Source organism: Manihot esculenta, chromosome 11 (genome assembly GCF_001659605.2).
Source record: "Manihot esculenta cultivar AM560-2 chromosome 11, M.esculenta_v8, whole genome shotgun sequence".
Classification (NCBI taxonomy): Eukaryota; Viridiplantae; Streptophyta; class Magnoliopsida; order Malpighiales; family Euphorbiaceae; genus Manihot; species Manihot esculenta.
This window is the reverse complement of record NC_035171.2, coordinates 12351665-12366626: the sequence shown is the minus strand read 5'-3', so window position 1 is coordinate 12366626 and position 14962 is coordinate 12351665. Positions and strand designations below refer to the sequence as shown.

At 22.8% G+C, this 14962-nt stretch overlaps 1 protein-coding gene across 1 annotated transcript; it reads left to right on the top strand.

Moving 5' to 3' along the window:
• The first annotated feature begins 11984 nt into the window (after positions 1-11984).
• Positions 11985-14962, top strand: LOC110626995 (probable serine/threonine-protein kinase PBL7). Its single transcript, XM_021773210.2, has 5 exons — positions 11985-12361; positions 13301-13545; positions 13680-13869; positions 14009-14394; positions 14489-14962. The coding sequence occupies exons 1-5, from the start codon at positions 12265-12267 to the stop codon at positions 14858-14860; spliced, it is 1290 nt and encodes a 429-aa protein (XP_021628902.1). The 5' UTR covers positions 11985-12264; the 3' UTR covers positions 14861-14962.

Below are 14962 nucleotides of genomic sequence, written 5' to 3'. Positions count from 1 at the left end.
TTAACAACACTCTATTATTACATTGGAAATTAGATTGTGACTTGGGCACATTAAACCAAAGATCCCTTAAAATATTTTATATTTTTAACATTTAAGTCAATAAAAAAATAGTTAAAGAAAAATATTGTTTATTAAAATAAAAAAATATTATTTTTTATATTTTGAAAATTTTATTAAAATATTAATATATAATTATTAATATATTTTAATTTTTAAATCAAAATTAAATAATAAAAAGTAAATTATTTTATTATAAAATATTTTCTTTGATTGACATTTTTTAAATATAAATTATTGTTTATAAATAAATAAAATCTAAATCACTCAAATAAATGTTAGTATTTATAATTATAATATTCTGAGAGAGATAAGAATATGGAGAGATGAATGCAAATGATAGTGAAAGAGAGACCGAAAGGAAATTGAAAAAAAAATTAATGTAAATTATCATATACGTTAATAGTTATTTTTTGGACCACAATTTTATAAATATTAGTATCTGAGAAAATAAGTTTGTAAAGACTTCATAAAATTCTAAATCTACTATTATGATTTTTCTTTTTTAGCATTCTTAACTTGTATTTTTTATAATGATATTTCAACCGGAATTATATTAATTTAATTTTTAGGTAATTTGGTAACCTATTTAACCCATTTTACTTCCAATAATATAAATAAAGGTAAAGTTACATAATTTTTTCAATTCTCATAGAGACGGTAACTGCATCCATCACTTCACCACTTTAATTATATGTAAATAATAATAAATAAAATTATAAATTTTTAATAGAATTGGTTAAAATTATTATTTAATCCTTATGATAAAAGAAAATTTATTAATTAGTCTCTCAATTTTAAAAAATACATTAAAACGTTTCTAATATTTTAAAAAATCTACTGATTAGTCCTTTTATTAATTTTAACCGTTAAATATTGTAAAAACATTTAAAAAATTCCTAATATGAAAGAACTAATTAATATTTTTTTAAAATTTAAGGGATCAACTAATAAATTTTTTAAAATTATAAGGACTATTTAATAAAATACTTAACGGTTAAAACTAATAAAAGAACTAATTAGTAAAATTTTTTAAATGTTTAGAATATTTTAATATATTTTTCAAAATTAAAAAATTAACTAATGAGTTTCTTTTTATTATAAAAACTGAATAATAATTTTTTCTTTTTACTAATGAAGCTCCTGTTATTGCATTGGAAATTAGATTGTGACTTGGGCACATTAAACCAAAGATACCTTAAATGGATTTTTCACGGCCTTTATCATTTGGAGAAAAAATCCATTCATTGGATATTGATTTAAAAATTTTTTAAAAAATATTATTGTAAAGATAGTGGAAAGAGATATTAAGTTTTCATTAACAAGATTAATATTTTAAAAAAGTTAATTTTATTTATTGTAAATTTTAAAAATAAAATAAAAATTATACTTTTGTTTTCTCTATTTTATATATTCTAATTTTAAAAGTACTAATAAATGAAAATATAAGAAATTTAAGAGCTTTACAACTACTAATTAAAAAAAAAAGTTTAATATTCATACATATTTTACGGTTATTTCATATATTATGGAGTGTAATTAATCTCATTTAGGTTAAGACTCGCATCTCTCTCAATTTTCTCATATGGAGTTGGATAGGCCATTTAAATTAAAATAATTATGAAGTTTGGCCATCGGTAATTAGAATTTTTTTTAAAAAAATAATTTTAATGATTTTATAAAAAGTAAATTATTTTTCAAATTGAAATGTTAAATTTTAATAAGAAAATATTTTTAAATATATTTTATTAATATATTTGATGACTAAGTCTAAATCAAAATAAATAAATAGAAGTAAATAAATCAATTCATTTGATGAGAAAATCTAAATCATTCCAAATCCTGAATTCCAAAATGAAAGTAACTGTGGTCCATATATCACACCAAATTGCACTCCTTTCCATCTCATTCTCTTCTATTTTCGTTTTTCAAGTCTATCTGCTATAATTTATGATTTATGATTTTTTTATGTTCTGAACTTTTTATATTTTTTTTTATGACTTTTCATCCGAAATTATATTAATTTAATTTTTAAGTATTTTTTTCATCTTAAAAAGTCTCTTCATTAAATAAACTATTTTTTCTCTTAAAAAATATATTTTTAGATTTTTTATTGATTCCTTCTTTTTTTCTAAAAAAGAATTATTATAAAGAATATCTAAAGAGATATTAAGTTTCCATTAATAAATTTAATTTTTAAAAAATTAATTTTATTTTGTTTTAAATTTTAAAATAAAACTAAGTATAGAAAAATTAAAAAATTCTTTAGATTTTACTTTTTTTTTAATTTTATATATTCTAATTTTAGAAGTCCTAATAAATTAAAAAATAATAAATTTACGAGTTTTACAACTACTAATTAACAAGAAAAAAAATAAAATAATCGTGAGATGAGAAATTTATAAAATGTTTCAATCTCACTAATAATTAGTATTTTTTTATACTCATATATTTTATAGTTATTCCATGTCTTATGGAACATAATTAACCTCGTTTAGATTAAAATTTAGATGCAGAGATGAACTGAATTTTCTCATATGTATTAGGTGGGCCACTTAAATTGAAGTTGATTATGAAGTTTGGCCAATGGTAAATGGTAATTAGGAAATCTTGAATAAATATGAGACTGCATTTGATTTGATGTCTCGAACTTGCTTTCTATACTAATAATATTTTAGATTCATTTATAAAGTAAATTATTATTTAATTATTTTTTAAAATGGAAATGTTAAATTTTAGTATGAAAATATTTTTAAATGTATTTCATTAATATATTTGTTACATTTAAAAAAAAATAAAATCATAATTAAAGTTTGGTGATGAAATTGTGAATGAATAGTAGACCACATTTGATATTGAAATTAATAAATTATTGGGATGATTATCTAAAAAAAATTTTAATGATTCGGTCAATATGTTTGAATAGATTAAAATTTTGAAATTTTATAATATTATTATTTTGAGAGAATATAATAAATTATTTTTTTTTTTTTGAAAATAAGGATTGGGGGAGTCGAACCTTAGACCTTTCAAAGCTACAGAATGCACTTTCCACAGGCTAAGTCTTGGAGTGCAATATAATATTGACATCAAGTCAATATAATTACTTTCTTTTTCTTTTAGTGGCTTATCAAAATATCTCCTCTAAACGTCATTAATCTCCTACAATGTATGAAAAAAAATCACACTAACTTTTTAACACAATCAACTTTTTAACAAAATATTTAGTAAAATAAATAAACATTAGTAAATAAAAATTGATGACTGTACTTTAAATTTTACTAATTATACTATAAATTAAATGAATTTTTCACGTCCTTTATCATTTGGGAAAAAATCCCTTCATTGGATATAGATTCAAAATTTTTTTAAAAAAATATTATTGTAAAGATTCTGTAAAGGGATATTAAGTTTCCATTAATAAATTTAATATTTTAAAAAAATTAATTTTATTTATTGTAAATTTTAAAAATAAAACAAAAATTTTACTTTTATTTTTTATTTTATATATTCTAATTTTAAAAATACTAATAAATAAAAAATATATTTTACAGTTATTTCATGAATTATGAAACATGATTAACCTCATTTAGATTAAGACTTGCATACAGAGATGTTCTGATTTTTCTCATATGGAATTGGGTGGACTACTTAAATTAAAGTGATTTCGAAGTTTGGCCATTGAATGGTAATTAGATTTTTTTTTTGAAATTTTAGTAATATTATCAAAAAGTAAATTATTTTTTAAACAGAAATGTTAAATTTTAATATGAAAATATTTTTAAATATATTTCATTAATATATTGTTGCATTTTTTTAAAAAAAATAAATATCAATACCAAACAAATAGTGGTACTAATTAGAGTTTGATCACATAACGATAATTAGGAAATTTTGAATGCATACGGGACCAAATTTAATATTGATTTAAGAAATTAATGAATTATTGGGATGGTTATCTGAAAAAGAAATTTTGATGATTCTAGTCAATATGTTTAAATATAATAAAATTTTTAAAAATTTGATAATATTATCAATTTAATTGAAAATTTTGAGAAAATACAATAAATCACTTATCTATCGACCGTAGTTGTTAAACATTAATAATTTATTGAAATTATTGTGGAAGACTTAAATATTCTAGTCCATAAATTTGGAAAATTTCATGATATATAGCTGTCTTGATGAAAAATTTAAAAGAAATATCACACACCATTTAAAATATTGGCAATAATATAGTATGAGAGTAATATTTTAAATTTATTCATAAAATAAATTATTATTTAAATATTTTTAAGTTTATATAAATGAAAATGTTAAATTTTAATATGAAATATTCTTAAATATATTTCAGTAATATATTTATTGTATTTTTTTTTATAAAAAAAGGAAAATACCAATGCCAGATAAATAGTAATCCTAATTAAAGTATCTGAACTATCATTTATTCTCATTGTAAATTATCACTCATGGAAACATGAAAGTTATTTTTTTTATCAATTGATTGTATTTCATACCTTTATTTTATTAGTAACAAAGTTCTTCCAATGATGTGAAATTTTGAATTTAAATATTAGTTAAATTAATTATTAAAAAAATAAAATATAATAAAAATATTTTTTATTAATGTACCATATATTCTATTTAATTAAAATTTATATGACGGTATACGAGAGAGTTGCTGACAATATCCAACAGTTTAAAATTCAGTGTAAATTCAATCAAACTAAAATCTAAAAATTAAAATATATAAATAAAAATAAATATTAAATTAATTAAATCAAAATTAAAAGAATTTAATTAAAATATAAATATATGCAAACGTTGAGTTTTTTTTGGATCAATTGACCTTATTCTATGATGAAGAAGAACAAAGAGTAGAGGTGATTCCATTCGAGCAGAGGAAGGCCCAAGCAATCCAAAACAGAAAACCAAAGAAGACCAATCAATGAACGCAACAAAAAAGACAACAAAGAGATGCAAAATTAAATAATATTTTACATTTTTAACATTTAAGTCAATAAAAAATAGTTAAAGAAAAATATTTTTGTTATTAAAATAAAAATATATTATTTTTTTATATTTTGAAAATTTTATTAAAATATTAATATATAAAATTATTAATATATTTTAATTTTTAAATCAAATTAAATAATAAAAATAAATTATTTATTATAAAATATTTTATTTGATTAATATTTTTTAAATATAAATTATTTTTCACGTATAAATAAAATCTAAATCACTGAAATAAATATTAATAATAATATATGAAATGATTTATAATTATAATATTTGAAAAGAGATAAAGCCATGGAGAGATGAATGAAAATAAAGGTGAAATAGAGAAACTGAATGAAAAAAAAAGCATGTAGACTATTATATATGTTAATAGTCATTCTCTGGATCATAATTTTAAAAATATCACAATTTAAGAAAATTCTAAGTCCGCTGCTATCATTTTTCTTGCTTTAGCGTTCTTAACTTTTTATATTTTTTTCTTTTTTAATGATCTTTCATCCGAAATTATGTTAATTTAATTTCTAGTTAGTTAGTTCTTCTATTAATTTTAACTGTTAAGTATTATTAAAAAAGTTTAAAATATCCCTAATATAAAAGGATTAATTAGTATATTTTTTAAAAATCTAAAGAATCAATTAATAAATTTTTTAAAATCATAAAGACTATTTAATAAAATATTTAACGGCTAAAATTAATAGAGAAACTAACTAATAAAATTTTTAAAATGTTAATAATATTTTAATATATTTTTAAAAATTAAGTACTAATAAGTTTTTTCATATCACCATGAAGATCAAATAGTAACTTTTTTTTTTTTACTAATAAAGCCCCTACATTGGAAATTAGATTGTGACTTGGACACATTAAACCAAAGATCCCTTAAATGGATTTTTCACGTTTTTTTTTTTAAAGCAAAACAACTGATTGTATTAATAAAATTTCAGCAAATAAAAAGGGATATCATCCCAAACAGAGAGACGATTATACCTAATAAATTTTCTAACCCAAGTATGAGCAGTTAGAGTAGCATTATGACAAATCTATCTAACAGAAACATCAGTTTTAGAGTCTAACAAAGATTTACAATCATTCAAAATCAAATTCCTGCATAAGATAATTTGACAAAAATGTTCCTCAAGTGCTTGTCTAAACCCCTGCATAAGATAATTTGGCAAAGATGTGCTCCTTTTTTTCTCACTTCTCAAGTATAAATCATTAAAGTCTCCCGAACAAAACCACGAAAGAGAGCTTTTAAGAGATAAAGCTCGAATAAGGTTACAAGACTAATGTCATTGTTGTGATTCCGAAAACTCATAATAACTAGTAAACCTCTATTGAATATTACTTTTCGAAATAACCGAATCAATAAAATTTGAAGAAAAGTCAACTACAGAAACAGACATATGACTCTTCCACATTAATGAAAGGCCTCATTCCAATCATTGTCTATTGACTGAGAAACAACCCTCAAAATGTAAAAAACTACAAAAAAATTGCATATGAGAACTAAGAGTTTTTATTTACATAAAAAATAAGATGTCTGACTTGTAACTAGTAACCAAATTCTTTAATGCATTAACTGTCCGAGCATTGTCGAGTCCTTGGCAGTTACAACACAGGACGATCATTGCTTTCGGCTATCTCGACATTTGACGGGATGAGCCGCTTCATTGTTACCTATTAAATTAACATTCGCATGGGTGTTGTTATAGGCATCTTGTTGAGAGGAAGGAAAACCTGTAATAACGTTATGTTTAGTGTTTCTTAGCCTTTTTTTAACATCATAATTTATTCGGACTGCAATCTTCTCATCAAGCTTATCAGAATTGCCTTGGCCTATAGAATTTTTGTCCATGTCCATAATATGGTTCTCAGTCTTCTTATTTACAATGGATTACTTTTGCCAAATAAAGAGAATTGCATGTTATGTGTTTTCAAAAATTATTAGTTGATGCAAATCCTGCCACAAACCTGGTAGAGCAGAATTGCCGGAATCACGCAGCTACAGGCTTGTCAGTCTCTGATTCCGACGAACAGGTGCTCTAAGAAAATTACCCTAACCAAACTTAGATATCTTCTTTCTTCAGCCTCAGCCACAAGTCACATAAAATCTCTACATGACTCAATTTCCCACATAGATAGCAAAAAATAGTCAGTTTTTCGTATTGAAACTTCACATATCGTTTAAAAACTATTTTTTTCTTAAAAAAATATATTGATTCGAAAAAATTTTAAAAAATATTATTATAAAGAATATTAAGTTTCCATTAATAAATTTAATTTTTTAAAAATGTTAATTGTAAATTTTAAAAAATGTTAATTGTAAATTTTAAAAATAAAACTAAGCATAGTAAAATTTTGAAAATAAAAGTTAATTAAATTTTCTATTTTATATGCTCTAATTTTAAAAGTACTAATAAATGAAAATATATATTACGGTTATTCGCTTAAATTAAGACTTGCATATAGAGATGGTCTGAATTTTCTCATATGAAATTGAGTGGTAATTAAAGTGATTATAAAATTTGGCCATTGAATGGTAATTAGGAATTTTCTTTGATAACAAGTCCATTTGATGACAAAATCTAAATTATTCCAAATCCTGAATTCCATAATGGAAGTGTTGCAATTCTTTCCATCTCATTCTCTTCTATTTTCGTTTTCCAAGTCCATCTGCTATGATTTATGATTTATGGTTTTTTTTTATGTTCTTTTAACTTTTTGTTTTTTTTATGATTTTTCATTTGAAATTATATTAATTTAATTTTTAAGTATTTTTTTTCTCTTAAAAGTCCCATCATTAGATAAACTAATTTTTTCTCTTAAAAAATATAGTTTTAAATTTTTTTATTGATTCACAGACTTAATTTGATGATAAAATGTATTTAAATAAATTTAAGAGATTTCAAATTCTACTCTCTCAATTTTCAATCATAAATAAATAAAAAAAAATTCATTTACAAATTAACCCTTTTAAATATATTCATTGTCATACCATAAATTCCAAATCACCCGTAAAAATAGTTAGTGCTAATTTATTATCCCATATCAGATTTATTTGAAAATCTTGAGATATTTAAAAATCTCTATTTTCCATATAAATTAAAATAAATTAGTGAAAATTTTAAAAATTGGCTACATTTTACCTTAATAAAATAATATTCACAGTTTCCAAGAGATTTAAATTGTTAATATTTATCCTAATAATATTATTTTAATAATCTAGTATTTAATATATTTTAAAATTAATAAATTTATTATTTAAGTTATTTAATATTTTATTATTATCTTTTAATAAATCAAATGATAATATTAATTATCTTTAACAAATATTACATCACATTATTTTGTTTTTTAAATATTATAAAAATAAGTTTTTAAATTAATATAATAAATTTTTGTAATTTTATATAAGAATAAAATGGGTGTTATTGCACTTAAATTACACTTTTATTAGTTCTTAATTTAAATTGTTACTGGGTTTTAATATTATGATTTATCACTTTAATAATTTATAATTTTTTATTTTAAAATTAAATATATTATTAATAATTAAAACAACATTATAATTAAAAAATGAATTTTTTAAATAATAATAATAATAAATATTTATCTCACTTTTATTTATATTATAAATATATTCTACTCTAAATAAATATAATAAATTATAGACAAATTGAAAATAAATATTAAATACATTAATTTCATAAGAATTAACTATTATAATTTATAAAATAATATCAACAAAAGCTTTTATATAGAAATTCTTAAAATAGTTAATTGTATATAGCTCTATTAATAATAATATTATTAATATTCTTTAAATTTATATAAGAAGATAATTAATGAAAAATACTTTTTTTTTAAATTTTAAAAGAGAAATTATTTTATTTAGAGTTTTGATTATTTAAGAATTCTTCTTAATAATAAAATTTTATTAATTATTATTTTATAAAAATTCAATCAAATTTAAATAAATAATAATTTTTTGCTATTAAATTTATTATTTAATAGTAATTATAAATTTAATGTATTAAAAAATTAAATATTTTAATATTATAAATATTACACAATTTAATATTAAAATCTAATTTTTTTTTATTAAAAAGAAGTTAAATTTACATTAACTTAGAAACATTTTAAACGATTTTAATTTTTTTAATAATTTTGATTATAATAAAAAATTAAAATTTAGTATTTTTACTAAAAAGAGATTAAGTTTACATCAACTTCAAAACTTTTAAGCCATTTCATTTTTTTTAACAATTTTAATTATAATAAAAAAATTAACAAAAATAATTTATCATATAACTTTAATTTTAATATTTTAAATACAAACTTATAATTATAATTGAATTATAAATCATAAAAAATTATATTCATTAAGAAAAGTTAAAATACGAAATTTATTTAATTAAAATATTTTTAATTCATAATTAAAATTTAAAATAAAAATAACAAAAATTTTATTGATTAATGAAATGAAATGAAATTTAAATTTAAATAAAAAAAATCATTTAATCAAATATATTATTTTTAAACATATTATGTTATATATTTTTTTAAATTTATAATAAAAATATAATTTAATTAAAAATAAAACTAAGAATTTTAATATTAAGTTAGCTTTAATAATAATTTATAATTTTTTAAACAAATAAAAATATCCTTTTTAAGTTTGATATATCGTGATTTATTAATAAATTTTTTTATATTAATTAAAAATAGTAATGTAAATTTATTTATTTATGTAGTGGTATTTTTTATTAAAAAAAATTAATTCACACCAATCATTAATTTAAAATTATTTGTATATTTTTATATATGATTTTTTTGATTCATTACTTTTTTAAAAAATAATTTAATTTACGATAAAATTTCAATAAATAGAATTTAAATGCAAAAAAATATTCTATAATAAAATTCAATTAAGAATATCTTCAATCAATTTAAATTTAAATAGACTAATAATATAATTAAAAAATTAAATTAAAATTTTTTAAATAATGACAGATTATAATTATTTTTTTAAAAAAATTATAGTTTAACTCTAATAATAAAAATTGAATACAAATAATTTAAATATTAAGAGAATTCTTTTTGATAAAATTTAATCAATTCTAATTTAAATATTAAGAATTTTCGTAAATTAGTTTGAATTTAAATAAAATATTAATATAATTAAATAATTAAATTAAAAATTTTTAAATAATAATAAATTTATAATTGACAAAACATTATAAAGGTAGTTTTGAAATTTTCAATATTCCTCCTTTTCTCAACTCTAATTTAAATATTAAGAGTTTTCGTAAATCAATTTGAATTTAAATAAAAATATTAATATAATTAAATAATTAAATTAAAAATTTTTAAATAATAATAAATTTATAATTAACAAAATATTGTAAAAGTAATTTAAAAAATTTCAAGTATAGTATAAATAGGGGTGAGCATTCGGTCGGTTCGGTTCAAAACCGAACCGAACCGAATAAATTGAAAACTTTGAACCGAACCGAATAAATCGAAAACCAAAATTTTAGTGTTTATAAAAACCGAACCGAACCGATTTTGATCAGAAACCGAATCGAACCGAACCGGTCTGATTCAGTTCGATTCGGTTCGGTTTGATCGGTTTCGATTTTTAATAAATTTTTTATTTTTTACACTTTATTTTTAATATTTTAAAATTTAATTAAAATATTTTAACCTTAATATAATTTAATTTCTCTATATTATTGAAAAAACATATTATTATCAGTAATCGGTTCGGTTCGATTTTTTCGGTTTTTTTCTGATCAAAACCGAACCGAACCGAAATAACTAAAATTTCTGAAATTAAAAATTGAGCCGAATCGAAATATATAAAAAACCGAATTAAATTTTTAAATCGATTCGATTTGATCAATTTTTTCGATTTGAACCGAATACTACTCACCCCAAAATATAAATATGCGTTTAAGATATTATTTAAAAGAGAATATGTCTTTTCCGCGAATGTTTTCCGGTAAGTGTCAATTTTAATAAACATATTGTTTTAGTAAGTAAATTTTTAAAAATATATATATTTTAAAGGTGTATTTATAAATTTAACTCGATACTAAATATATTTAAATAAATTTTAAAATTATCAGATTTATTTTCTTTAATTTCAATAAATTCATACAGAATTCCTCTCCATTTTGTAAATCTAAACTGTTTAGCCATTTTTCTTAAGAAAACGTTAATTAATTTGTTTTAGATTTAGTCTAAAAAATTAAATAATATGAATAGTGAAAATAAAAAACTAAATTATATAGATAATTAAATTATATTTTGTTTAACATCTTGCACTTTCTCACATTTTTATTGACCATTTTTTAAAGTATATTGATCAGAAAATATTAAAAATTCATTTAAAATTATTTTTAATATATATTTTTTAAACTGATATAATTTAATAACTATAATTAAATTTATTTTTTGGCAAGACGTTAAAATTACCAAATTTTATGTTTGAGCGTAAATTTATTTTTAAACTATAATTAAAATTTTAAATAAGTGCAAATAAACTAAAAAATATAATTTATAATATGAATTTTCGTTCTTCATCAGAATTTAAGAGTGTGAATTCTAATTTTCAAAGCCAAATTGTCTGAGATAGGTATATCTCACCCTCTTAAATTTTAATAAGTGATAAATCTATTTAATTTTTTAATAATAATTTATGAATAAATTTAAATTGAAAATTAAAATTTAATAATTTAATTGCTACAGTATAATATTGGACAAATTTTACCTTTTACTCAAAATTGTTTTATAAAATCTGTCTATCAGAAGACAAAAGCTAGATTCTAACCATGTGTGGTAGACGTGTTTGTTTGGTTGCTAAGAAAACGTGTTTAGAAAATTTTTTAAACTATATATCTATACATATATATGGTAATACCAGCCAAACTGAAAACCCCTTTCCAAAAACTCTCTTCACACCTCTCTATCTTCCCATGATCTCTCTCCCGCAATGGATCATCATCATAATCATCTGCATTTTCCTTCTGCCTTTGTTACTTACCAACTGCACTCTCTCTGACATCCAATAAACAATTTTCACTTTCTTCCCTCAAATTTTCTTTTATTTTCTTTTCCCATCTATATTTATATATTCTCTTGTTACAAAAAGGAATTATCCATTTACCCCTGTTTCTGGAAATGGGTCAATGCGCCAGTTTTGGTTTTTCAAAAAGGAAGAAGCTCAAGCGCAAAATCACCGATAAAGAAGCATCTTCTGTTAAAGAACCCCTTTATGGTGAGTTTGCTTTCCTTTCTTTTTACCCTTATATTGATCAAATCTTGTTCTTTTAAGTTCCTTCATCTTTGTCTTCAATGGCTTTTGGGTAGTGTTTGGTGCATATCGAAGAAAACGTTTTCGTTTGCCATTAGTCACTTTGTCGTTTGGTTTGAGTTGTTGAATATGAATTATTGAATTCTTGCTGGTGTTGAATTATTGAGATTGTGTTTATGATTGGATAGGCATCTTTCTGGGTATAATGACAGAAATCTTTGTTATTCAGAAACAGGGCAGATAAAGACCAAGAACAAGAAATGTGCACTAGCAAGAATTTGAGTGAAAACTCCACTTTGACACCAACCCTTAGCCATATATTTTAGTCATGAAACTCCCTTCTCATCGTCAATAATTAGATGGATAGACTATGAACTAGATATTCTGATCACTGAATCATCTGCAATGTTCAGAATCCTTGCTTCATATCTCTCTTTCTTTCTAAAGAACTTCATTACTGTTTGGCATAATTTGATAGAGAAAATTGGATGTCTGAGCCCTGTACTAGTTTTCAGAAAATTGCATGGAAATGCTAGATTGTAAAGCAAGTGGATATGCATCGCCTGATCAGAGAAGTTTATGCAGCAATAAAGAAGAACTAAATGATTTTTATATAACAAAGATTTGATCCACATTGCAGATAAATGATGATTTTACAGAACTGGATTTCCACTTGATTGTGGTTTCCTTTTGCTATTAAGCTATTCAAATTCTTTGGGAAATAACTATTTACATAGTTCATTGTATTTGAATGTGATATGAAGCTCTTAGTCTTATATTCTAGGCATACTTTCCATGACATGGTTTTTCATTTTACATTCAATTATAGTATTTACTGTGCCTATATTTCATGGAATTGAAATCAGTAGAACCTAATTATTTTCTAACGAAAAATAAATATAGAATCAAGATCAGGTTCATCAGTATCAGCATTGGCATCAGGATCAGGGTCAAGATCAAAAGTTAATGCAGATTCAAGTCAAGAACAACCACCAGATCCAGGACATGGGGATAAACTTGCAAATATGGCCCCAACATTCACCTATGAAGAGCTTGCAATTGCGACAAATAATTTTCACTCGGACTGTTTTCTTGGCAGAGGTGGTTTTGGTGCTGTTTATAAGGGAAAATTAGAAAGCACTGGCCAGGTAAAACACTTCTCCTACAAATATAGACTCTTGCTATTTATATTCTCATCTCCTTTCTAAATATTTCAAGGTCTTGGTTATTCTACTTTACATGTTAATTGATGGATTAAGCCCTCTGAAATGGTAATGAGCAGGTTGTAGCAGTTAAGCAGCTAGATCTATCAGGTATGCAAGGAGAAAAGGAGTTCCTGGTGGAAGTTCTCATGCTCAATCTACTGCATCACCCTAACCTTGTCAACTTGATTGGATTTTGCGCGGAAGGAGATCAACGCCTTCTTGTATACGAATACTTGCGCATGGGATCCTTAGAAGATCATCTTTTTGGTACTAAATACACTAACTTCTTTGTCTATGAATAAAGATAATCTAGTTCCTTTACCTCTAGAGCAATGATATTATAGGATGATGAACCTTCAATATTATTCTTTGAAGTGATACTTTTGGTCTCATGGACTGTATGCAGAGGTTACGGCTGATATGGTGCCTCTTGACTGGAATACAAGGATGCAAATAGCTGCAGGGACAGCCAGAGGATTGGACTTTCTGCACAGCGCGACTCCTCCCGTTATATACAGAGACTTAAAAGCATCAAACATATTATTGGATGACGGATTCCAGACAAAACTCTCGGATTTTGGACTTGCAAAGTTTGGTCCAGTTGGAGATGTATCTCATGTCTCAACCAGGGTCATGGGTACATACGGTTACTGTGCTCCTGAGTATGCCTCAACTGGAAGATTAACAATGAAGACTGACATTTTCAGCTTTGGGGTGGTCTTGTTAGAGCTACTCACAGGATATAGAGCAGTGGACAATATCAACGGTCGCCGTATGCATTTGATTCACTGGGTACCATACTAAATACAATCGTCGATTTCAATGTTTAAGTTCCTTACAGCTTTATGAATGTTTCTGAATTTTCTATTTCACTATTGTGTTTCAGGCAGTTCCATTGATGAAAGACCACGGAACTTACTTAAAACTAGCAGATCCATTGCTGAGAGGTCAGTTCTCAGTGTCTGTGTTCAACAAGGCTGTAGAAGTTGCATCAATGTGCCTGAATGAGACTGCAAATTTACGTCCTTCAGCAAGTGAGTTGGTGTCTGCCATGGATTATCTGGCGTCACGAAAATATGATCATAGGGAGTCCAAGCAGAAGGCGAGTGTCAAATGGCATGAGATTGATTTCCCAACTAGTGCACGTGCAGTTGCGGAGAAGGATTCAGATCGAGATCGCGCAGTTGCAGAGGCCAGGATGTGGGGAGAGAATTGTAGAGAGAAATCTGCTCCTTCTGCTAGCACCACCAGTTATTAAACTAATGCATAGGTCCCCAACTTCTTATACATGATATAGTCTTCATATTCATATACATATTGTACGTTAATAAGAAATTAGTCCAATTTCCTCTTTTTTTTT

Excerpts from the sequence above, each read along its gene's own strand:
- LOC110626995 (XM_021773210.2), top strand. The coding sequence starts at position 12,265 with ATGGGTCAATGCGCCAGTTTTGGTTTTTCAAAAAGGAAGAAGCTCAAG. Across the intron at positions 13,546-13,679 it reads AATTAGAAAGCACTGGCCAG|GTTGTAGCAGTTAAGCAGCT; the intron begins GTAAAACACTTC and ends GGTAATGAGCAG. Across the intron at positions 14,395-14,488 it reads GTATGCATTTGATTCACTGG|GCAGTTCCATTGATGAAAGA; the intron begins GTACCATACTAA and ends ATTGTGTTTCAG.